Raw genomic sequence first — 23,377 nt, 5'->3', positions numbered from 1 at the left:
GCATAATAATTGAATTTTACAAACTTGCTATTTTTTGCCATTTTTCGAAAAAATCCCTGTACTATAAGTACAGGGATTTTTTCAAAAATGGCCAAATTTCGACCTTTTTAATGTTCTGCGGATGTTACCTCAACGGTTATTATGGCTCTCTATAAAAAAGTGATAACACTATGAATGCGCATATATAGTAATTTTATTATACAAATAGTGAATGTCTATGTGTTGGATGGTGAGAATATTTCTTGAATTTAAAAGTTGAAGTTCTATTTTTAACCATTTTTGTCTCAAAATGTTTACAGAAAGCTGAACGTGCATTAGAGCGTGTTAATTATCATCATTAGATATCACTTTTATGTTAGATAACAGGTCAGTATAACAATTGAAATTTTCCAGTATATCACTGGGCAGGTTAGAGTTTCTTTTAATGTATAACAATAACAACTTTAATAATTTGAGAATAAATAGTTAGGTTAGGTAGAACTAATACCAAATGACACGTGATGCGAAATTAACCAATCAAATTGCAAGAATACAACTAGGTGTGTTACAATACGAATTAGTCAACATTTTAAGAAATTGATAAATCTTGACTAGCCTTTCCTCGTAGAATAATGTTCATCCGTCTGTAAAATGTTGCAGCAGGCTGTATTTACTTTTCAACTGGTGGTAAAATTAGTTTTCTGCAATCTCTTCTAAAAGCTTCCAAGCCTGAAAAGAATAATTGAATAGTACATGTTTATTTATCGTATTTAGCATATCCTCCCACAACTTTTTCATCCCCTCTTTAAAGAATATTAAATATTCAAATGAATCAGGGAAAAATTAATTTAACTCTTCCCTGCATGAATTAACCGTTATATTAAAACATTTATCTCCAAGCTCATATCAGCGTTACCTGATAAATAATTGTATTTATTCTGTATATAAGGTTTAAATTTAATGAATATGCAAGTATAAATAATAACTATTTTAATTCATGCCATAGTGTACGGAAAAGAATTTGTATTTGACATTATTTATGCATTTTATAAAAAGTTATGATACAATTGTCTTAGCACATGACTTACACAGGTAAATTTCAAAATTTCCTCCGATACCGTGGGTTGTTCATCTTCTCTGATTGGTTGTTCATCCTGTATGATTACATTTTGATTGGGTATTACTAGGTCAACGTTCTCTGGAATCAGTGAAGGTTGTTTATCTTCTTCGGTAACAGTGCTACACATAGCTGTCTCGCCATTTAATGGTACCCCATTCACTGCTACAAGCTTGCATCTTGAAAAGCGTTTTACGTCAGTTGTGACTTTGTGAATGTGCATCAAGTGCTTTTCCAGGATGTGTGACTTTGAGAACGTAGAGTCTGCGCACAAAGTGCAATGCCAGTGTCGTGGCGTCGTCTTATTTGCGTTTTTACATTTGCATAAAACTGACCATGTATCTAAAAATCACAATTATTCATTATAAGATCTTTAATACAGAAAACTCTTCAAATAACTCTGAAAAATTGATCTATACCATTAAAAACGCATTTTGTATACCACACTTTCCAGAAAACTAGACATATTAGGTCAGCCCAAGAAAGTTGACTGTATTAAAAAAATTAAAATAAAGTGGAAAAATCAAAATCAAATCAAGCAACTGTGTATATATTTGTACTATGAACACGGTCATGTATAGTTATCCTTGACAATATTCCTAAAATAGAAGGAAAAAAGGCGTGGCACGGCATATAATCCTTTGTAATAAAAAAAATGTACTGTACTACTTAGGAAACTTACCTCCCATCTCTATACGAGACCCCCAATGCACAGATTTAATATGATTCCTTACTCGGAACCTTTCTCCATTTACAGAACAAAATGGACAATGCCATCCAAGGCAATGCCCTTCCAATGTACACTTGAGCACAGTACAATCCTGTTTTGGTGGAGGTTCTAAATTTAATAAAAAAATATAAATAAATTTATTATTGTATGATTGATGAATGAAATGAACATCTAAACAATAGCACCCGATTCTCAGTGCTGTATCTCTACAAAAAAAACAATATTTGTCCAGTATCATAGGCAACCTCTGTAATACAGCGTCTCATATGTTTCATGTAAGGTTAAGGGTTTGGTTAGAGTCTATGATATGAGATTTCACATGTGATGGCGTATCCATACCATAACCATATTCCAGTGGCAGATTTTGAAGTAGGGAGGCCAAAAGTAGTGTAATGAAGTGCTGAACTTATTTTTGGCATTACAATTTGTGAAATTTAGAGGGCATACTTGAATCCGCCCCTGTATTATATACATAATTACAATCAAAGCATATGTACCATCAACTTTGTCATCATCGTTGCTAAACTGCTGGTTGAATTTCGTTGGATTGGCATAGTCTTTTACAGTTATAATGTTACCCCTTGCAAACCTCTTCACCTCAGCTATAGGTTTGTGTGTGGATACAAAGTGATCTTCAAGGCTAAGAATTCTTGAAAAACTGCGATTAACGCACAAAGGACAGTGCCAGTGTTGGTGTCCAAGCCCGGATACTTTCCTACACATACATGCAATAATGGCCATCCCTATGAATAGAATCACAGTAAAATAAATAAGAATTTGTTAACCACACCAGAAAGAGATACTAACCGCATAGTCATTTGACATAACCATGCGTTTGTGAAAAACGCAAATTAGTAGAGAGCTTTACAAAACACATAATTTTAGCTTAAAGAAATTTTCATTTATATGATTTATTTACACCCCTGTAAAGCTAGACAATTCAGCTATTAAATGTGTAATTTTATTAAATAATTAATGAAATAGTATGTTAAGGTTAAATCCATTTCACATGTGTAGTGTCTGTAGCCACATTAGTGTCACTTCATGGCGTCGCCGACGAATTGTTGCGATAAGGTGTAGTTAACTGAGAAGAACAAAGTTGACACCCTAGTTCTTCTCAATTTTTCATATATATTTCATGCACTTGATGATTTACGTCAGTGCAACGCTATAAACGGTAAACAATAAAAACTCACCACCAACTTCAATACGAGAGCTACGATGATTAATACGAAAGTGTTTCTTTAATTTATGCATATTCCCAGTCATGGTACAAAGAGTACAGTGCCATCCCTCACAATGTTCTGTTTCAGCACATTTCACCATATCCCACTCTAAGAAAGCAAGAATATACAAATTGTAAATCCAAATTCTATTTCAAAAGCTTTATATATTAATGTATATTTGTGACCGATCATGCAAACTCTTTACAAGCTTTTCTTGACCCAACAATGTAGTGGTTAAAAAACGAAACCTACATACACATTTTAGTTATGAGGAGCTTTATATATTATATGTAAAGTATATTCTTTTAGTTTATTTATTTTTTGTTATTAAATGTCACATAATATACCTTATTTGGGGTCCTTGTGATACAAACTTCTAGTGGGCCATAGCCATTATGAGGCAGACTCGGCGCTTGTCTGAAATTTCAATTTTAACCACCCACCCAATTCCCCTACACAGATCATCATATTTGATATTAATAATTATATTTAAAGCATCTTTTCCTCGTCTGTTTTTAACCTCTCGCTACGGCCTTGGTTATACAATTGCGTAAATGTTACTTTGACTTGCCTATACGAATACTTCTAAAAAAGTATATTCTTTACCATTTTGGCCATCTTGGTCTTTCCTAACAATTGTGGTATTTGGTTCTGACGTTGTTGGTTCTGTAGCTTCCAAGATTTCTGTAGCTTCTGCAAGTTCTGTTGTTTCCATTGTGGTATCAAAAGTTTGTATGTCTTCATCTGCATCCATCATTAATAATGACTCACGCTGAGGTTTGCCTTTTAGAATGCTTATGGCTTGGTCCTTGAAATACTGGTAAACGTCAGCAGTCGGTGAATGTTCACGTAGAATATGCTTTTGCAATTGCACAGACTTAGAATATACTACGTTTTCGCAGAGTGGACAATGAAAGTGGCGTGATGCTTTTACCTTGGTCATTAGGCACTTGCATAGCAGTGCTTTCATATCTATAAAGATAATGAAACAACATTCTGAATGAAATTTATTAATTCACAATAATAGTATTAGTTTAGTGTAGGGAAAAAGTGGGAGTGATGAAAAATTAAGGCTAGTTAAAATTTAGCAGCAGTTCTCAACCACACAAGAGCTGCACCTAAAGCAATATTTCATAAGAGTTTATTTTATTTTGTGCCACTAAAATAATAAATGAATGGGCTAGGAAAATTATATTAATTAATTATTATTATTAATTATTCATTAACTTATATAATTAGTGTTACCTCCCACTTGCACTCGAGAACCCCAGTGGACAGCATATAGATGTCTTTTTATGATGTATTTCCTAGCAGCCTTATCACACAATGGACAATGCCATCCCTCACAGTGCACGTCTAACTCACACGGAATAATGTCAATCGCTGAAATATAAAAGCAGTAAAGAGTATATATAGTACTTTGATATTATTTTATTTATTTATCTATTTTTCTTTTATGCTTTTTATTTATTCTTACAACATTGATATTGCTTCGCCATTCATCAACAACGACCAATCATGGATGCACTGATTAAGGCTCTACAGGCCCATAGAAGCCAAAGGAAGTAGAGGTATCTATCAAGGTCAACAGGTCGCGATTTCTTTCTGTACATAAGTTAGGGCCCCTCATGAAACATCACAAAATAAAATATTCATTAGTCAAATCCATAAAATTTGCTACCGTCGAGTGGATTAGACTATGAACTTTACATATCGATGTATAGGGTTCGAATCCCATGAGTAACTTCTTTTTCTTTATAGTGAGAGAGATTATTTAGGGGGTAGTTCGGCTATCTTTCACAAAGGTGTCCCCAACTTATGTACAAAAAAAATCCCAGTAAGGTAAATTTGAAACTAAAGATTAACAACCGTGGTGTTAACTCTATTTCCTTAGTGTTTGCACAGACTCCACAAATTGTGTATGATTGTTGGTAGGAGAGGGGGGTGACTTGGAGGAGGATTAGTCAGTATTTTTACACACCAGTACCCATTTTGGTCACCTTTGTGGGAAAGAGCAAGGTGGATAATTGTCTTGCTAAGGGACTCAACATTGCGGTGACCTCTATATTTAAATAAAATGGTTGAACTCAACTAATGTATTTCATTGAAATAAAGACATCCTATTGAAGGGATCCAGTCAAGTCGCCCCATCGCAAAGTCGCCCAATACAAAGTCGCCCCATCGCAAAGTCGCCCCGGCACAGTCGCCCCATCGCAAAGTCGCCCCATTACAAAGTCGCCCCATTGCAAATTTGCCCCATCGCAAAGTCGCCCCAACGCAAAGTCGCCCCAACGCAAAGTCGCCCCATCGCAAAGTCGCCCATGGTTTTATTTCGGTATGACTATGAAGCGCCGCCGCTAGTAGTAGTTTACGCTGTTTTAATCATATCGGTTGCGTTTGATATCGATCGCGTTGTTACTTTGGTCGCGCTAAATGTCGTATACATTATATGTTTATCCTATTATATACATAATTTGTGTTTTAATGTTTATTTTACAGGTTTTAATGGAGTGATGTGCTTTTTAAAACTCATTAATAAAATAATCCTTGTTTGAAAGTTCTAAAAAGATTACATCATAAACCTGCAAAATAAAAACAAATCAATTAGTAATATAGCCCTAATAATGATAATAATAAATATTCATCGACCAAAGTAAAAATAATCTAGATCGTAAACATCATTTTATCGCGACCAAAATTAAACGCGACTGATATCATCGTAAAACTCCGGAGGGGTTTCCCCATCTTCAGATGGTGCGTTGTATTGTGCGACAACGGCGGAGTAATTACGGGGGTTTCCCTCTGGTGAGCTAGCTAGCACGTTAGTGCGACCGCGGAGTGATTAGTCGGGGGCTTCCTCTCTGATGATGGGAGAACGTGCCGATCGTGTGACCTGAGAGTACATGGCGGGGCTTCCCATTTTATGCCTACACGTTCCATGTTATTTTGTGTATCATTGCGACATTTTACGCACTTGTAAACTATTTTAACGTTTTGGGGCGACTTTGCGATGGGGCGACTTTGTGTTGGGGCGACTTTGCGATGGGGCGACTTTACGTTGGGGCGACTTTGCGATGGGGCGACTGTGTCGGGGCGACTTTGCGATGGGGCGACTGTGTAATGGGCAACTTTGCGATGGGGTGACTTGACTAGCATCCATCCAGGCCATTGTATTTGTAATTATTTTACATACTTACTTGAACCATTATATAATAGTGACTCTGTCAAATTTGGTTTCTCTTTCTTTCTTTTTGGTGGATCAGGTTTTTCACCTTGATTAATAACTGTCACTAACTTTCCTTGACAATAACGTCTCACAGTTGTTTGTGGCTTATGCACAGATAAAACATGATTCATAAGCATTTTGGATTTGACGTATGGTGTATTCGTGCATAGTGGACAGTGCCAGTGCCTGGGAGTTTTTCTTCCATTTGAGCCACACTTGCACATAACTGAAACTTTATCTGTTAAAATCAAGAAGAAAACTAAAGTGATTTTTGTTTTTCTTTTTTGTTGTAATTAAGATTAGTTAATAATAATAATAATATAAGGGGAAAACACTGGCTTTGTGGCCCCTCTGAGAGACTTGTCTCCAATTCCAATAATTTCGGGAAAAAATTATATTATATTATATATGAATACTAGGAGAATGCAAGTTATTATTCTTCATAAAAAAATTGATAAACAATGAAAAGAAAACCTCTAAAGTAATCAATATTTGATATATTTTTCAAATTTCACAACCCATGCTTACTGATGTGACAGTGAGATATTGTGGGAAATTTCCTGACAAGTACAATTAACTATAAAGAATATTACCTTCAAATTCCAATCTGGAACCAAAATGGACAGTGTGCAGATGATTATTTATATAATATTTTCTACCATTTACGGTACACAAGGGACAGTGCCATCCCTTACAATGACCAGCTTCAAGGCATTTAATAATCTCACAGTCAAACGAAGGCACTGAAATAATAAAACAACTAATTATAAACCCTAGATGGTATTATATTTTTACTTAAATCAAGATAGTTAAGAAGTGCTTAAATGAAAAAACTGACATTTTATTTAAAAAAGGAAACATGTAAAATTAGTTTATGAGGTTATTTTGAAAACTGACTTAAGCAAAAACACTGACTTTAAACAAACTTAAGATGATTTTTTTTGCTAAACTTAGATAAATTCCATATACAGGCATACTCACTTCTTATTCTTATATTGGCAACAAATAAATAAATACACATAAAACTAGAAACTAGGGAACATTTAGATCACCAAATTGTGTGTTAACATTCTTATCACTCAAAATGTCTATACCTTGTATTGGAAATTCTTGTTTGTCGTCCACTGCTGGTGGTACTGAAACAATACCACTTGTGTTAAAACAGCTGTGAAGTTTTCCCATTGAATATCTCTTCACAAGATCGTCTGGTTTGTGGACATTCATAACATGCAATATTAATTTCTTAGGTCGAGACATTTTCTTATTGCAGAAATGGCAATGCCAATGTCTTAAGCCAGATCTTGAGATCTGATCACATTTGCACATTACTGCCACTTTATCTGCAAACCAATAAAATGTCATAGATGAAAAATGTGTTATTTGTAAACAATCTACTTATTTGTATGTAATAATGTAAGGGTGTTCTACAATACAGCACATAAATATAGAATTGACAGTATTGTCCACAAAAACATGAACAATTAAGATTACCAAAAAGAGACTTTGAATAGGCCATTTTGCAGTTTTAATATGGTTAATCACTCCCATGGAAAAAAAAAAAACAATAATGTTTTCACTCATAAAAAGACTAAATAAACTGTTAAATTCAACCAAAAAAAACATGACTTCAATCCAATCGATTTGACTATTTTTTGCTTTGATTTTTTTTTTCCAATCCAATTTTTGGTCAAAGTGAATAACAATTATGTGACATTAAAATGGCATATCAACAAAAACATTGAAAAACATTTTTTTTAAACAATATACCGTAAATCTAATTGTAACCCTGGGTTATTATTCTTTGATTGTTTTTTAGGGTGGGTTACTATTCTTTAAGGGGGGTTACTATTAGAGTGTGGGTTACTATTAGAAGATTTACGGTATCTTTAAGGGGACACCAAAAAAAAGGATCCCCTTTATATAGTGATATCATTTAACTTACCGCCGACTTCAATCCTACATGCCCAATGCGTAGATAGTAAATGTCTTCTAACTCTGTGTTTTTGTGTAGCATGTGGACATAGAGAGCAATGCCAGCCAGCACAGTGACCAGGGTCTGTACAACGAATCAATTTGCAACCTGTGGTCAAATAGAATAAACTGGTCAAACCAACCTAGTAGTAGTATACAGTTTAATAAAACATGTCATCAGTGACAGGTTACAAGTAGGGTTACAATTTTTAAAATATTTTTTATTGTATTATTTATTTTTCCTTTACACCGGGGGACCACTATAGTCAAAGACTGTCGTCCCAGAGGGCCCAGCATGAACAATAATACCGTATATCCTCGCACATAATCCCAGTTGGGGTCTAATCTCTACCCTCTACTTTATGTTTGATTTCACAGGCATATCCCCAGGTATAGTCCCAGTATTGACTTTTGGTCTGGATGTAGACCTCTCTCTAGCCAGTTCAGTTTTTACAAGAAATGATAATACCAATCATTTATTTCCTAAACCAGGCATTTCCTGGGTATAGTCCCACCCCCCAAAGTTGGCCCAGTTTCCTGTTCTAGGGGTGGGATTATACCAGAGGATATACAGTTGTTGAACAATACTAACCATGAGAACCAAGAAAAGAAAAATCTTTGGTGTCTTTACTATTGGGTGTCCAAGTTAATAAACGAATGTTGTTGACATCCAGGGTATTATCATTCGTTGGTTCAGCACTTGTTTCATCAGCGTTGGTGGTAGAATCAACGGTGTAAGCAAGTTTTCGTTGAGTGTATCCTTGCACAGTTTTGTTTGGTTTGTGTACACGGCCGATGTGGAAAACCAAATACTTCAGTTTGAAATACGGCTTAGTGTTGCAGAATGGACAGTGCCAATGGCGAGGTGTCGTCACATTCGGGATTTTACACTTGCAAAGCAACGAATTGATTTCTGTTTCAAAAACATTAAAAAATAACCAAGTAAAAAATAGATGCAATGTTTCAAAATAACATGATGAAAACTAAATAATGACATTTTATAATAGTTTTATGGTAATCTAATCATAATTCAGGAAACAATATGTTAATAACAATATGTAAGAAAAATAGTTACCACCAATTGTAACGCGAGACGCCCAATGAACTGTGAAGAAATGGTTCCTCATTCGATATCTTGATCTAGTCATGTTACAGAGGGGGCAATGCCATCCTTCGCAATGCTCTTTTTCCTCACACTTAATAATGCAGCATTCATTAACTTGACGTAGGTGCTTTTCTGGATTTAAGAATTGGGGTGAACCTGTAAATAGACCGTAGTAGAAAATTTAAGAATAAAATATGCAATGTTTACATTTGAATTAGCCTAAAAACTAGCGTTTTTAATTTTAGCCAATGGCAATGCCTAGTTAGGCTATTAGCCTATGGTATGCCTCCGGTCTACTTACTAACTAGGCCTACTAGCCTAGTAGGAGTAAGCCTCCTTCCTGTCTGCCCTAGGCCTACAGTAGCTCTAGGCGATCCATCTAGTAGTAGGCCTAGGCCTAGTAGACCTAGCCTGGCCCTGGGCCAGCTAGGCCTAGCTTGCTAAGAACTTTTATAGGTCTAGCCTAGGCCTAGCTAGGGCCTAGGCTTAATAACATCCCATGGTATAGGCCTAGGCCTAGTCTAACCTTCATCCGGTATTGCTTCCCCAAAAACTTGAGCTGTGAAAAGTATAGATTTCGATCTTGAATGAGCTTTGCTGTAACTGTGATCATCCATTATCTGATCTGATCGCCGATAATCGATCGAATTGTTGAAAAAAAAGCAAGAAAGATTAAAAAAGAACCACCACCAGCCACCAGCGGGCGTCCCATTCCAGCTCAAATATGACACGCCATATGTGCCAAAATGTTTTATTTTTACGAATCTCCGTCATTACAACATGAACTATTTTCAACAAAATGCTATCACTGGGAACTAGCTTGTACGTGTCAATAATGTTCATACAATCATGAAATGCATGGTCTTTGATTCCATTGCTAATTCATATCATCTATCAATTTTAACTACTTTTAATTTACCTAAGTTGAAACGTAAACCTTAAATGTCAAACGAAAAATGTATTGCTATGGTAATGGTTGGTCAAACACGCTCAAAGATAATAATATCAATGAAACTTGGAATTCCTGGTATGTGTTTATAAAATGTGTTGATAGTAGTGCCATACCAAGTAAACTTATTAGTGGAACGCCTAGAAAACCATGTTTTACCCCTGACCAAAATCCTTCGCAAAAGCCATAAAATCTAGCAAACAAAATATCTGGCTTAAATTTAAAGACCCCTACCCTGCAATTTTGGACGTTTTTTGGAAAATAATACATATATATCACTTTAAAAACATTAAACCATGTCATTCCTTGTCTTAAATGTACGTTTTATGGTAAATTATGATAAAAAGTGAGAAACAATGCACTACCTAAGTAGCTCGCGGCGATCGACCTCTCGCGGACGGTCTTAGGCCTAGCCTAGCTAGGCTTAGTTTTGTAGGCCTAGCTGGTAAACATCGGTAACGTACGAACATCGTACGCTAGCTATATACCTAGCCTGACGTTGTATAGTTGCTGCATTAATTGTCTTTCTATTTTTGCCAGACTCCGTTGATACAAATTGGGGAAAACCCGGTATTTTCGCTGAAAAGTTAGGAGTCTTCCATTTGTTTTGGCCTCACGATCGATCGAAAAGTGGGCGAATTACAGGTGAAAAACAAAAATATCAATCCGCGCGCAATGCATTTTGGGATTTATAGCGGGCCGCTATAATTATTAGAATCGACTTATTTTTCACATTTTTAACCGTTTAAAGACGAAAAAAGTTATCGCAATAGGACCATATAGTATTATTTTTACATTAAATATAGTTTGTGATCTTAAATTAGATCTAAAAAACGTAGGGAAGGGGGCTTTAAGAAATGTAATAATATTGAAGTAAATACACTATTCAGCTTCAACAGAAAATCATTCATGTAAGTGACTAACTAAACAAATTGGTATGTTGTTCGCCAAGTGACGTCACAATTTAGGCATTGCTTCAATGTAAATGACGAAATGTTTACTTCCAAGGCAGAAATTGTTGCCCATTTCAAAGATGCTTTAATCCATCTGAGCCAAATTTAAATTCTATTCCTTTTCCTGAAAATATGATTCAAATGATAAACTTGTTTTTACTCCTTTCGATGTCCAGAAATCCATTTAAGAAATAGTGCCTCATGACCGGACAAGATTGCAGCTAAAATTAATATCTGTTTCAATAATTATCTAAACCTTTAGCTGACTGTTTAACTTTTCTTTACAACTGAGCATGTTCCTGAAAAATGGAAACAATTAGCTCATGTTGTACCGGTCTACAAAGGTCTTTTACATCATATCGTCCTATTTCTCTCACCTGTTATTTGTAAACTTATGTAGAGACTTATACACGATATCATATCTGTAACGCTGCTCTTTAAAATATCTATCTCCCCCAGCAACTTGGATTTAGGCCTGGTTTTCCTGTAACCTTATCCTTGGTAAATGGGCATGTACTCTTGACTTCGCACGGCCTCCTGATGTTCATGCGATCTTTCTTGATTGATCGAAGGCCTTTAGTGGTTCCTCACAACTTATTGATCAAGAAAATTAGAAAAATGGGAATCAGTGGTAGTTTAGGAGGTAAGGTATCTTTACATTCTCTTAATTTGATAACTACATTAGGTATATATTCTGAGAAAAAGCTTACCTGCTAAATTTAGAAACTTGAATCGAAAATCTCGGAAGTTACATCCTTGGCTTATCATTGTTAACAACATTTAGTTTTTGGCACATATGGATGGATATACATCTTAATAATTCTGTACAAATTTCATTCTGTAAATAATTTGATTGATCTCCATGGGGACCCAGCCAAGGTCACCATAGAGAGTTTCTTTCGGCGTATTGCGCACTGGTTCCCTTAAAATATATTTGGCCATCTAAATTTGTATTATGTCCCACTGTCATTTCTTTTTTTTCCATCTTCCAGGGGGACTATTGATTGATAGGATCATCACAGGAGAAGAAAGTCCGGATCCCACAGTCCCACTTTACTTGGTTACTAATGACCTACTTGTTGAACAGAATGTCAATATGCTTGCAATTTAGGGACAATCTTTGTATAGGTATTCAAGAATTGGCCAGAAACTTACACTAGTGTTGACCAATACCAATGTTCAATTGTATCCTTGTGTTGGAATACTTTCTCTGCTCTAAGCCTCTTCTGTTCATTTATCATTCAGAATTATTCAAGTGTGAAATTGTGCATTGTTAAAAATTAAAATGGATTTTAAAAGTTTTGATCATTTTATACATGGTAAGAGAACTAAATAAACGCAATCAGAAGAAAAGACGACTGCAAAAGAAACACAGTTTATTTTATTGATTATGACGTGGTTTAATAACACTTTACATTGTATTCCATTCAACTCCTAACTAAAGTTGTCTCAGATATCTCAGTGTAACCAAAAGATATAATATAGTGAACTATATTATATCTCTCTGCTACAATATTCAGATGTTGATCCCTACCAAGCCAAATTCCTGCCCATCTGATTGTCAGTCAGTTTCATTAATAATAGAACATCCAGTAAAACTCTTCAGTCACTATTTTCTCTTTTTTTATACACAAGAGAGAAGTTAAAATAATAGATTTTACCCTAAAGGTGATTGGAAACAGGTACTTTCCATCAATCAATACAGTGTCCCTTTGGAAGACGGAAGAAAAAAATGATACACTGGCGCGGGCGCTACTTTTCCATATCTGCTCTACTTGCATTACACCAGGGAGTTGTAAAATATTATTTTAAAACTCACTTATTACACCAAATACATCCCCATAATAAATTCTATTAAAACAATATCAAAATTTGTATTGATTTGATTGTAGGTCTATTGTCATTCTAATTATAGACGTTTGAAGCGTGAAATAATATATACGCAGCATGATCATTTGAATGTTTCCATTCGGCTTGCGGAACTGTGCCCGGTAGATCGGAGTGACTATACACTTACAGCAGTATAATAGTTATATTCTAATTGTTACTGAGCACCGTTCAGTCCAGGGTAAGTTTTAAATGTTGTTATATTTTTTATAAAATGAAAATCAAACTGTCAAGTGTAGGCCCTAAATGGTATTTAAGAATATAGACCAGTTAGGCATATCAACTGGACACATTCTGATTTAAAATGATGTATAAGCGTGACTTGGCATATCAAGAAATATGATATTATTACCAGTGGCGGGTACAGAGAAAAAAACAATTATACTACCATATAAGGAAAAAAGAGTTGCGAAATTAATTGCCTATTTTCACCTGAAAAATAAACGCATTTTTGGTCCCAAATACATGTATGGATTACGTTCCGATTGTAGGTCATTCAAATTAAAGACATTTAAAGCGTGAAAGACGGATAACAAGTTGAGCCACCGTATAGAAGTTCTATTTATATTAGGGTTAACCAAGGGCGGATCTATCACCTACATTTTAAATGTGCCCTTTTTTTACACAAAGGCAAAAAAAAATAGAAATTTCCCACGATGTGCCGAGTCAATCCTGGGCGGTCCCTTCAGATAGAAATTTCCGGCGGCCGATGAGCAGCACTCAGTATGAGGTAGTAAAGGAGATGGTTTCAGATTCTACAGAGGGCGCAAAGTAAATATATAAAGTAAATCATAACAAAAATGTTTTTACTCGTTGCCTGCTTATTTAAATTAATATTTATATACACTGTATTTGCATATTAATTGTGTGACCGTGGCAGGATAGAAAACAGCTCATCTACTGTATATGATAATTTGCATTAGGCATATACGCTCATACTCATTCATAAGAATACAAATACGTTCGTATTTGTATTCTTATAAATGAGTATGAGCGAACTAATAATATACAGGAGATGAGCTGTTTTCTATCCTGCCATGGTCACACAATTAATATGCAAATACAGTGTACATACATTTTAAAATAAGCATGCAACGAGTTAAAACAATTTTTTTATGTTTTTCTTTATATATATTTTTTACTATATGAGACAATATATCTATAATATAATTTAAGAATTAAGATGAACATGTGGAAAATGTATAAGTATTCTAATAACTTTACAATACTGTTACATTTTAAGGTAACTATGCGTTTATTGATATGGCTGTAATAATTCAATAAAATGACATCCCCTTTCAAATGATACCATATGGATGACCAAATTTAGTATGGAACTTCGGCCATTTTGAAATTCGGCTGAAAGGGTGGTCGAAAAAGCCGATTCTCAAGAATAACAACATTAGCTAAAAAATCCATTTTGGTACAAATATCGAGCTGGAAACAATAACAATTCTTACTATAAATAAATCTTTAAAACAAATTCTGGTTTTCATAATGATTTGATATCCCATTTAAACCACAACGCCTCCCTGACGGTATTGAAACATTCCCATGATACTTCATTACTCCACCGAAACCAATACCTTCCCGAGGGTGGTTCAGACATTTTAAAATCTTCCCAGTTTAATCATGATCCTTGAATACCCCGCTACCCCCAGTTCAAGAGTAACCCCTGCCGGATCGGAGCTCGAACGGCGGCATGCATACCTATATTTGTGTTTGCCTTAGTTACAATCTAAGTTCTTCTTCCCAGGGTACCAACTATAAACCAGTATCTTTATAGTTACGACTGTACGATGAGCTTTTTAAATATAGCATGCGAAAAACTGAACAACATAACTTCAGAAGTTCCTGACGCTGACGGAAAAGTGAAAATATACGATGACTGGGCTGAAACGTATGATGAGGTACGGTATGTTTAAAGGGAAATTCCGAGATTCGTTACGTGTTTCGATCACACGTAACGGATGTACGGAATCCGGAATACGGGTTCAATCTCCAAGCACATGCTATTGTTAAACACATAAATCAGTGTATTTGTTATTTATTTTAATCCTGTTCATCTAATAAGGAAAATGTCCTTGTATATTTGTTGTCAATTTGTTAAAATGGCTGTAGTATGCCAACTACTGCTTTTGTCAATTAATGCCAGATTATGTTATCATCATTAGCCTGCTAAACATGCTAGATTTGTTGTAGAAAAGTTGGGAGTAAGGCTACATCACCACTAGTGAAATTAAGAGCAAACGATTTGGGAGGCATCACAATTGTATTATAATTGCTATTCTACAACACCACTATTCTACAGGTCCAAATCGGGAGTGGATACAAAGGCCCAGAAAACTCTGCAAATATATTTTCCTCTTACTTGGCAAACACCGATGCACGTATTCTGGATTTTGCTTGTGGTACTGGGAGAGTAGCGGGTGAGGTATGTTTATTTAATCCTTATTATACTTAAGAGTCGTTCACACCTGTTCTAACATGTGTGAAAGACCCTTTACAAAGGTGAATTTACTTTTGGACAAATACATTTCTTTGGCATTCTGCATTTGAAGAAAGACCTTGTTTTTTTTCTAATACAGGATCCCCAAAAATGGTCTTTAAAATGTATTAATTATATTATATATATTGTTATTTTGCCATTATTGAAATTAATAAATGTTCTTCAAATGAAATGAAAGTAAAGCAAAGTTCTTTGCTTAAGGACATACTTATTTTACGGACAATCCAGGTATAATTTTCTATTATTTATTAGGATAAAATAAACAGTGACCTTATTGCTAACATGGTCTCATTTCCGATGGAATATGAGTATTGTTCCCCAATTTCTCAAATGCAGTAATCTTTTCCCGGCCCGGGTTGATAGACCTATTCCAGAAGGTTGTCCAGATATCGATATTTTAATTTTTGTTTTTAATATTCTATTTTGTTATTAGCTTTTCAAACACGGTTATCGAAACATCGACGGGTTGGATGCATCTCAGAAGAGTTTAGATGTAGCTGCCAAAAAGAATATCATGAAGGAATTAATTTGTGTTTGGGTTGACGACAAAGCCCTTAAAATAGCCTCAGGTAAACATAAATGATAAACACGGCCCTCCTGACATTCGACCATGATATAGGCTAGGCCCGTCCGTCAATAGCGCCTCTTCTGAACGTCCCATCAGAAGGACGAGGACGTGATACCCTGCCAAAAGAAGTATTATATAAAATTCTAATTGTAATGTGAACTTATATCTGCATGTTTTCTCTGTTTTCATCTAGATAGCTACGATGGGCTTGTGTGCGTTGGAGGTTTTATGCCAGGCCAACTTCATTCAGATTGTTTTGATGAATGGATTCGGATAGTTAAACCAGGTAAGTTATCTTGACTGCTCAACTGACGGTAAACCACAATTAGTACGTAACAATATAATAATGGTAGGCCTATGATATGGTAAACCAGTATAACTAATATCTTACGTTTGAAGACAGTTTCGTCAGAAGAAAATGTTTTCTATAATATAATGGTACTTTATTCGTACAGTAGGCCTAACGAGTTTTCAGTTTTTTATTTAGTTCGGCTGTTAGGCATATGGTTAGGAGTATGGTAACTTCAATAGAATAATTCCACTTGCGGTAAACCATATTTTCCATTTCTGTATTTTAAGGTGGTATAATTGTCAACGTGCTGAGGCAACAATGGATAGACGAGTATCCGCCATATGCAAACAATCAATTAGAAGATGACGTGAAAAAACTAGAGCGTTCGATGAAATGGGAACTAATTAAAAGAGATGAATTTGAAGGAGGTGGAGATAAAACATGGACGATGGCAGTCTTTATACATAAAATATTATAGATTCTCATACCGCAATGCTTTCATGAAGCATGTTTTGTCTTGTTTACGGGTCTGTATAATTAATATCTGTGTGTAATATATATTAACTATATATTTTATAGGGCTACAATATAGTATTTAGATAATAATAAAATTGGCATTTTTGATACTTACTTTCAGTCTCAAAGTTATTATTGTTGAATATTGGTGATTTAACTGTCGACAAGCTTATTTTGGACGCATACACACACACTTGATGTGAATGCTAATAGGGAGACCGAGCGACAAAAAAAACGTATTTATTCAATAGAACAACAATAGAATATACCAATACAAAGGAAGTGCTGAATTGACGTATTCTTTACAAAACTCCTATGTAAGCATGATTTTTCCATTTTCCGCCTAACTGGGTTATACTATAGGCTACGTTTTCCAATTCACTTCATCCGGTACACTAAAAAAAACACAGAGAAAAGAATTTCTCAATTACAGAGATCAATGCATACTGAATAAAGGTAATGGTCACTGCATGCCTAACGCCGTAGAAAATTGACTGACCAGCATGCAGTCCTTTTTGACGAAACTGTACGGGTCTGTAGACTGTAGAAGATTGTATAATTCATTACGGCGTGTAGTTATATATCTGAATACGATAAATATAAAAGGCTGAATAATTATAATAATATTTAAATAATAAATTCCGTGATTCCACAGTTCCACATCGATACCATGCACCATAAGAGAAGAATTTATGTAGCCTATAGTAGAGTGACCCAGAAAACTAAATAATAGGGGCCTGAAAAATATGTTGATAAAACCAGCTGAGTCGGTCAGCCATAGCCATAACGGGGATTATATACTGTATAATGTACTGTAACCATCTTCCCGACCCACACCTACATACTTATTCTCTCCAAAAATAACTAGAGAAAAAAATAAAACTAAACTATTTAAACAATATTTTGCATAGAATCAAATAAGTAGTGGCTACAATGGCCCAGCAATACCTGCAAGTATACTGTCATCTTGCTTGCCAAACACCGATGCACGTATTCTGGATTTTGCTTGTGGTACTGGGAGAGTAGCGGGTGAGGTATGTTTATTAAAAAAATACATGCGATAAATACAAAAAACATGTGATATTGTATTATCATTTTCATGATAGGCCCAACATCTAAGCAGAACATCCGAAAAAGACCAATAAGAAATCATTTCTCTATGTCATTAATACGGTTTTGTAAATTTACAAAATTGCATAAATAGAAAATACTTTTATATAATTATTAACAAACAGTAGATTTATAGTATATACATTATTCAAGAGTCCTTGGCCACATTATCTTATGTTATGCTAGGAGTTTGTGAAATCAAGAGTAATATTTAAATGTTTTGTCTTCTAACGTACTGTACGTGGTAAGTATATTCTGTTATTTGTAGCTTTCTAAACTCGGTTATTATCGAAACATTGACGGATTGGATGCATCTCAGAAGAGTTTAGACGTAGCTGCCAGAAAGAATATCATGAATGAACTAATTTGTGTTTGGGTTGACGACAAGACCCTTGAAATAACGTCAGGTAAGTTGCCGGTAGATGCACAACTTCAAAACAATTCCATTCATCCAAAGTTCTTAGTACTCGTACCAGTATCGTTTACATTGGAAACTTAGAATTAAATTATTTAGGACAGTTTATGAAAGTACTATACATAGTGTCTTCATAACATAACAATGTTCATAAAACCAGGAAAGGGTTCCACACACACACTTGCTTGGTGGTTAACGTGCTTGCCTTCCAATCCCAAGATTTCAATCCTGACCTAGTGTCAGGGTTGTAACTCACGACTCTTTCAACTCCACTTCCTAAGCCTTAAATGAGATAGTTTATAAGCTATTATAAAATAGCTACTCGCTATTGGATGCGTATGAAATAAACAAAATATATAATTAAAGCTTGGTTTCTCTTAAGCTTGGTTTCCACTAGAACGTAACGCAAGGACGTAAACGCAACGCAAGCGTTTTAACCAATGACAAGCGAAGTTATAGACAGTTAGCAATCACAAGCGAATAAGCCATCGCTTGTGATTGGTCAATTCACTTGCGTTGCGTTACGTCCTTGCGTTGCGTCGCTAGTGGGAACCACGCTTTAGACGCAACGCAACGACAAATAAGGACAGCGCAAGTGAATTGACCAATCACAGGCGACAGACCGAAATAACTATTATGGGACATTAAAATGTCATATTCAACCAAAAATGTGAATTAAAAAATTGTGCAGGCTGATAATATATGATTTTATGTTTTCATCTAGATTGTTACGACGGGCTTATATGCGTTGGAGGTTTTGTCCCTGGCCACTTTCATTCAGATTGTTTCGATGAATGGATTCAGATAGTTAAACCAGGTAAGCCTATTACTGTTGTATAGTTGACATTCATTTTACTATTCTGAAAGTGTAAACAAATTATATTGTATTGTGTCTATTATCAATGGTTGAATTCTATAGATATAATGTGTCATCGTATATGGCAATTGTATAGGCCGTTACACTTCATTCTATAAAAGTGCAATCAAATAAAGTGAATTTGTGTATTGTTGTTGAATTATATAACAGGACACTATTAACTCCCACTATTGTGGGAGTTAATCTTCCTTACGACAAAAGCGCAAATAAATGAAAGTAAATTATATTGGTTCTACTATGAAACGATTTTATACAAAGGTCTTTTAACTGCCCAACTGTCTTTTTGTTTGTTTTCATATCTTTTATACATACAAAAACGAAAAAAAAACAACTTTTAAACAAAAGCAAAATTAAAATAAGTAAAGTGAGAAAATAATAAAACACCCTTGCCACCTGTTGCCTGTTAAATATCAATGAAACAAGCTTTTATGAGTAAAATTGAATAGCGATGAATTAAATTTACATTTACAGGTGGTGTTATTGTCAACGTGTTGAGACAACAATGGATAGACGAGTATCAACCATATTCAAACAACCAACTAGAAGATGACATGCAAGAAAAAGAGCGTTCGATGAAATGGGAGCTAATGAAAAGAGGTAACTTCGATGGAGGAGACCAACAATGGAAGATGGCAGTTTTTATACACAAAGTATTGTAGAAAGAATCTGTATTATATAGGCCTGGAATGAAGTATGTTAAATGTACATCGTTAGACCTACAGCGGCTTAACCCAACAATTATTAGTGCAATAAGTACACCATATATTTAGATTTATAGTTGGGCAACTACCTCTTATTTTTATAGAAATGATTCCCCAAAAGCTTATTTGTAAAAAAATAGTACTTAAATTATAAATAATTTGGCATTATAAAATCGCCAGAAGTTACTCTGCTGGCTGTGTGTGAAAAAAGTTCTGAAAATAGATATATTTTGTATAACGAACTTTAATAAATGAATTTATATATACCTTTTTTGTCATAGCATTATTGTGTTTATATCTCCTTGAGCACAGCGTTTAAAATCCGCTATTCCGCATCCTACTTTGTTTGTTATCATGTACCACTATGGCATTTGCACCATCTGGACGATCTGTAGAAATCTGGAACTGCCGTAGAATCCAATTATGCATATTATAGGCCTATCGTTTACAGAACTTCGTACAAGTACATTATTCCAATCCTTAATAAAGCACCTAGATAAATCACCAAAATGCTGTGTATCTGATGATAATTGTCTACAGTTCAGTGGAATACAGTGAAACAACGAAAGACCCACAGCTTCCAATTTCCAAAAGATTCTGATTTTATAATACAGGTGTCGATTTGTCAAAGCGCCACAAGAAGAGAGACCGGAACCTTTAGTCGGTACAAACGTCTGTTCGTATCGTCACTGACAATTTTGCAATGTGCAAAGTTCAGCAGGCCTAATAACTAAACATATTATTTAACCCAACATTGATTTGAGACTGACCTAACAACCATACCCCCATGAATGATGGCTACGTTATTAGTACTGTTGCATATTTGTATCGGCTAGATTATCGTTGCGGTATTTCGCCTGCTCCGTATGACAGCGGTGACGAAAGTTAAAATAATGATTACCAGATATTAGATTAAATCTTTCATTTTATTTCTCGTTTTCTTCGTTTAAGCTCATTAAATTCCCTTAAAACATTACACAAACATCACAAACTATATGGAAACTGACAAAAATAATACCGATTGTGACAATAGGCAATATTACCGATTGTGACAATAAGCAATATTACCGATTGTGACACTCGGAAATAATACCGTTTGTGATAATGGACAATCTAATATACCGATTGTGACAAATAAACTATAGTACCGATTGTGACAATAGGCAATATTACCGATTGTGACAATAAGCAATATTACCGATTGTGACACTCGGAAATAATACCGTTTGTGATAATGGACAATCTAATATACCGATTGTGACAAATAAACTATAGTACCGATTGTGACAATAGAAAATATACCGATTGTGACAATGGGCAATATTACCGATTGTGACACTAAGCAATATTACCGATTGTGACTCTCGGAAATAATACCGTTTGTGATAATGGACAATCTAATATACCGATTGTGACAAATAAACTATAGTACCGATTGTGACAATAGGCAATATTACCGATTGTGACAATAAGCAATATTACCGATTGTGACAAATAGACTATAATACCGATTGTGACAAAAGAAAATAATACCGATTGTGACAATGGGCAATATAATAAACCGATTGCGACAATATAAAATAATACCGATTGTGACAAAAGAAAATAATACCGATTGTGATGGGCAATATTACCGACTGTGACAAAAGAAAATAATACCGATTGTGATGGGAAATATTACCGATTGTGACAAAAGAAAATTATACCGATTATTGTGACAATGGGCAATATAATAAACCGATTGCGACAATATAAAATAATACCGATTGTGACAAAAGAAAATAATACCGATTGTGATGGGCAACATTACCGACTGTGACAAAAGAAAATAATACCGATTGTGACAATGGGCAATATAATAAACCGATTGCGACAATATAAAATAATGCTGATTGTGACAAAAGAAAATAATACCGATTGTGACAATGGGCAATATAATAAATCGATTGCGACAATATAAAATAATGCTGATTGTGACAAATAGGCGATGAAACCGATTGTGACATTGGCAAGTTACAGCGGTTGATACGTTGATGACGTCATGCATTTGAATGAACTTTGCCGCTACGATACACTATACATGATGAATAAATAAAGATCATATGATAAATAACGATGGTGACACAAATTATGAAGACTTTTATGAAACATAGTCAAATTTGGTATAGGCCTAGATAAGATGTTTTTCCAATGTAAAACTATTTTCATTGTTAAAATGAGAACAGAAAACAGAATTATGGTTCAAATAAATAAAACTGAACAGTAACGAATCAAACTACATAGTATTCCATTATACAAAGCGTCTTGCTTAAGAATTTAATATTAAAATATATTTGGATAAAATTAACGTACAAATAAAATAATTACTAATACTTAATACAAAAAGCATGCATTTTTTCAACGATTATTATAAATAGGTTTTTTTTTCTAAATATGCAAATTAACTTACAAATATATAAACTACGCATTGCAGAGGGAAGAATAAATATATATTTTTTGTACAATAATAACGATGGGTTGTCTAAAGATATACACGGTTATATCCGTAGTGGTGGCTTGTGTCACAGTGTAGTTTGGAATGACAAGCTGCGAGAGAATGCAAACAAAACAAAATAAAGAATAGATTTCTTACAGGTACGGGGCGCCGTTTGGCATCTAATTAAGAAATATTAAAATGTCTTAAACGGCGCCACGTAACATTGGAAACGTTCAAAAGAAACATACAGAGGAGTAGGCCTACACACACACAATTAAATATATCTTTAGTAAACAGCCATTTGCATTAGCATCCTAACCACAAAATTCATTTTTTTATTTTTTTTAACCAAAATAACTTACACGTACATACCTAGCGTAGCACTACACCTGCTACTAGCATTGCAGTGCAACAAATCTTAATGTACAATACAACCATTTTTCTTTCTTTTTTTAAAACCAAAATAACTTATTCACAATACTTATTGACACTGCACAGTTACCACAGACTTTTTTATAATATAATATCGCTATGCTTTACAAATATTTCATTTCAATCATGGCCGGAGCACTAAACTGAACTAAATGACACAAATAATGTTCATATAGACAGGTACTTTTACATGTGTACATTCAATGTACACACTTTCAGTTGCAGCTACAAAAAATACAATTGCTTTAAAAACATGTTAATTAATATCAACTAACATGACTCATTATTACTTTTATATAAATATTTTAATTTAAAATCAAAACATGATTATATTTGCT

The 23,377-nt window shown here is 34.5% G+C and overlaps 3 protein-coding genes and 1 long non-coding RNA gene across 6 annotated transcripts; 2 read left to right on the top strand and 2 right to left on the bottom strand.

Annotated features, from left to right (window-relative positions):
* Positions 1–175: 175 nt before the first annotated feature.
* On the bottom strand, positions 176–10,017 carry LOC144853172 (uncharacterized). Its single transcript, XM_078711108.1, has 14 exons — positions 9,881–10,017; positions 9,325–9,510; positions 8,842–9,162; positions 8,221–8,358; positions 7,373–7,618; positions 6,872–7,021; positions 6,250–6,516; positions 4,298–4,435; positions 3,659–4,024; positions 3,023–3,160; positions 2,324–2,569; positions 1,779–1,934; positions 1,068–1,438; positions 176–708 (listed from the first exon to the last, which is right to left on the bottom strand). Exons 1-14 carry the CDS (start codon positions 9,969–9,971, stop codon positions 673–675), a joined length of 2,850 nt encoding a protein of 949 aa, XP_078567234.1. The 5' UTR covers positions 9,972–10,017; the 3' UTR covers positions 176–672.
* A 3,202-nt stretch (positions 10,018–13,219) lies between these two features.
* LOC144839970 (methyltransferase-like protein 27) lies at positions 13,220–17,142 on the top strand. Of its 2 annotated transcripts, none has more exons than XM_078695584.1 (6): positions 13,220–13,324; positions 14,919–15,053; positions 15,455–15,577; positions 16,086–16,221; positions 16,414–16,506; positions 16,800–17,142. In XM_078695584.1, the coding sequence occupies exons 2-6, from the start codon at positions 14,943–14,945 to the stop codon at positions 16,988–16,990; spliced, it is 654 nt and encodes a 217-aa protein (XP_078551710.1). In that variant the 5' UTR covers positions 13,220–13,324; positions 14,919–14,942; the 3' UTR covers positions 16,991–17,142. The 2 variants fall into 2 exon arrangements, with proteins under 2 accessions (XP_078551710.1, XP_078551702.1); XM_078695576.1 differs by having other exon boundaries at positions 13,226–13,324; positions 14,900–15,053.
* Positions 17,143–17,252: 110 nt separating this feature from the next.
* LOC144840019 (uncharacterized) lies at positions 17,253–20,804 on the bottom strand. Its single transcript, XR_013611821.1, has 3 exons — positions 20,399–20,804; positions 17,977–18,042; positions 17,253–17,423 (listed from the first exon to the last, which is right to left on the bottom strand). It is a non-coding gene; the product is annotated as an uncharacterized LOC144840019 (long non-coding RNA).
* Positions 17,875–20,118, top strand: LOC144839992 (uncharacterized). Of its 2 annotated transcripts, none has more exons than XM_078695607.1 (4): positions 17,875–18,062; positions 18,407–18,545; positions 19,278–19,370; positions 19,902–20,118. In XM_078695607.1, the coding sequence occupies exons 2-4, from the start codon at positions 18,491–18,493 to the stop codon at positions 20,087–20,089; spliced, it is 336 nt and encodes a 111-aa protein (XP_078551733.1). In that variant the 5' UTR covers positions 17,875–18,062; positions 18,407–18,490; the 3' UTR covers positions 20,090–20,118. The 2 variants fall into 2 exon arrangements, with proteins under 2 accessions (XP_078551733.1, XP_078551741.1); XM_078695615.1 differs by having other exon boundaries at positions 18,388–18,545.
* Positions 20,805–23,377: the final 2,573 nt, after the last annotated feature.

The sequence above is a fragment of the Antedon bifida genome, chromosome 1 (genome assembly GCF_963402885.1).
Source record: "Antedon bifida chromosome 1, ecAntBifi1.1, whole genome shotgun sequence".
Classification (NCBI taxonomy): domain Eukaryota; kingdom Metazoa; phylum Echinodermata; class Crinoidea; order Comatulida; family Antedonidae; genus Antedon; species Antedon bifida.
The sequence above is the reverse complement of the archived record's forward strand: the minus strand, read 5'-3'. Positions and strand labels throughout refer to the sequence as shown.

Excerpts from the sequence above, each read along its gene's own strand:
- LOC144839970 (XM_078695584.1), top strand. The coding sequence starts at position 14,943 with ATGAGCTTTTTAAATATAGCATGCGAAAAACTGAACAACATAACTTCA. Across the intron at positions 15,054-15,454 it reads GGGCTGAAACGTATGATGAG|GTCCAAATCGGGAGTGGATA; the intron begins GTACGGTATGTT and ends ACTATTCTACAG. Across the intron at positions 16,222-16,413 it reads AGCCCTTAAAATAGCCTCAG|ATAGCTACGATGGGCTTGTG; the intron begins GTAAACATAAAT and ends GTTTTCATCTAG.
- LOC144839992 (XM_078695607.1), top strand. The coding sequence starts at position 18,491 with ATGAATGAACTAATTTGTGTTTGGGTTGACGACAAGACCCTTGAAATA. Across the intron at positions 18,546-19,277 it reads GACCCTTGAAATAACGTCAG|ATTGTTACGACGGGCTTATA; the intron begins GTAAGTTGCCGG and ends GTTTTCATCTAG. Across the intron at positions 19,371-19,901 it reads GATTCAGATAGTTAAACCAG|GTGGTGTTATTGTCAACGTG; the intron begins GTAAGCCTATTA and ends TTACATTTACAG.
- LOC144853172 (XM_078711108.1), bottom strand. The coding sequence starts at position 9,971 with ATGGATGATCACAGTTACAGCAAAGCTCATTCAAGATCGAAATCTATA. Across the intron at positions 7,022-7,372 it reads ACAAGAATTTCCAATACAAG|TGCCTTCGTTTGACTGTGAG; the intron begins GTATAGACATTT and ends TTATTATTTCAG. Across the intron at positions 4,436-6,249 it reads ACTATTATATAATGGTTCAA|CGATTGACATTATTCCGTGT; the intron begins GTAAGTATGTAA and ends TTTATATTTCAG.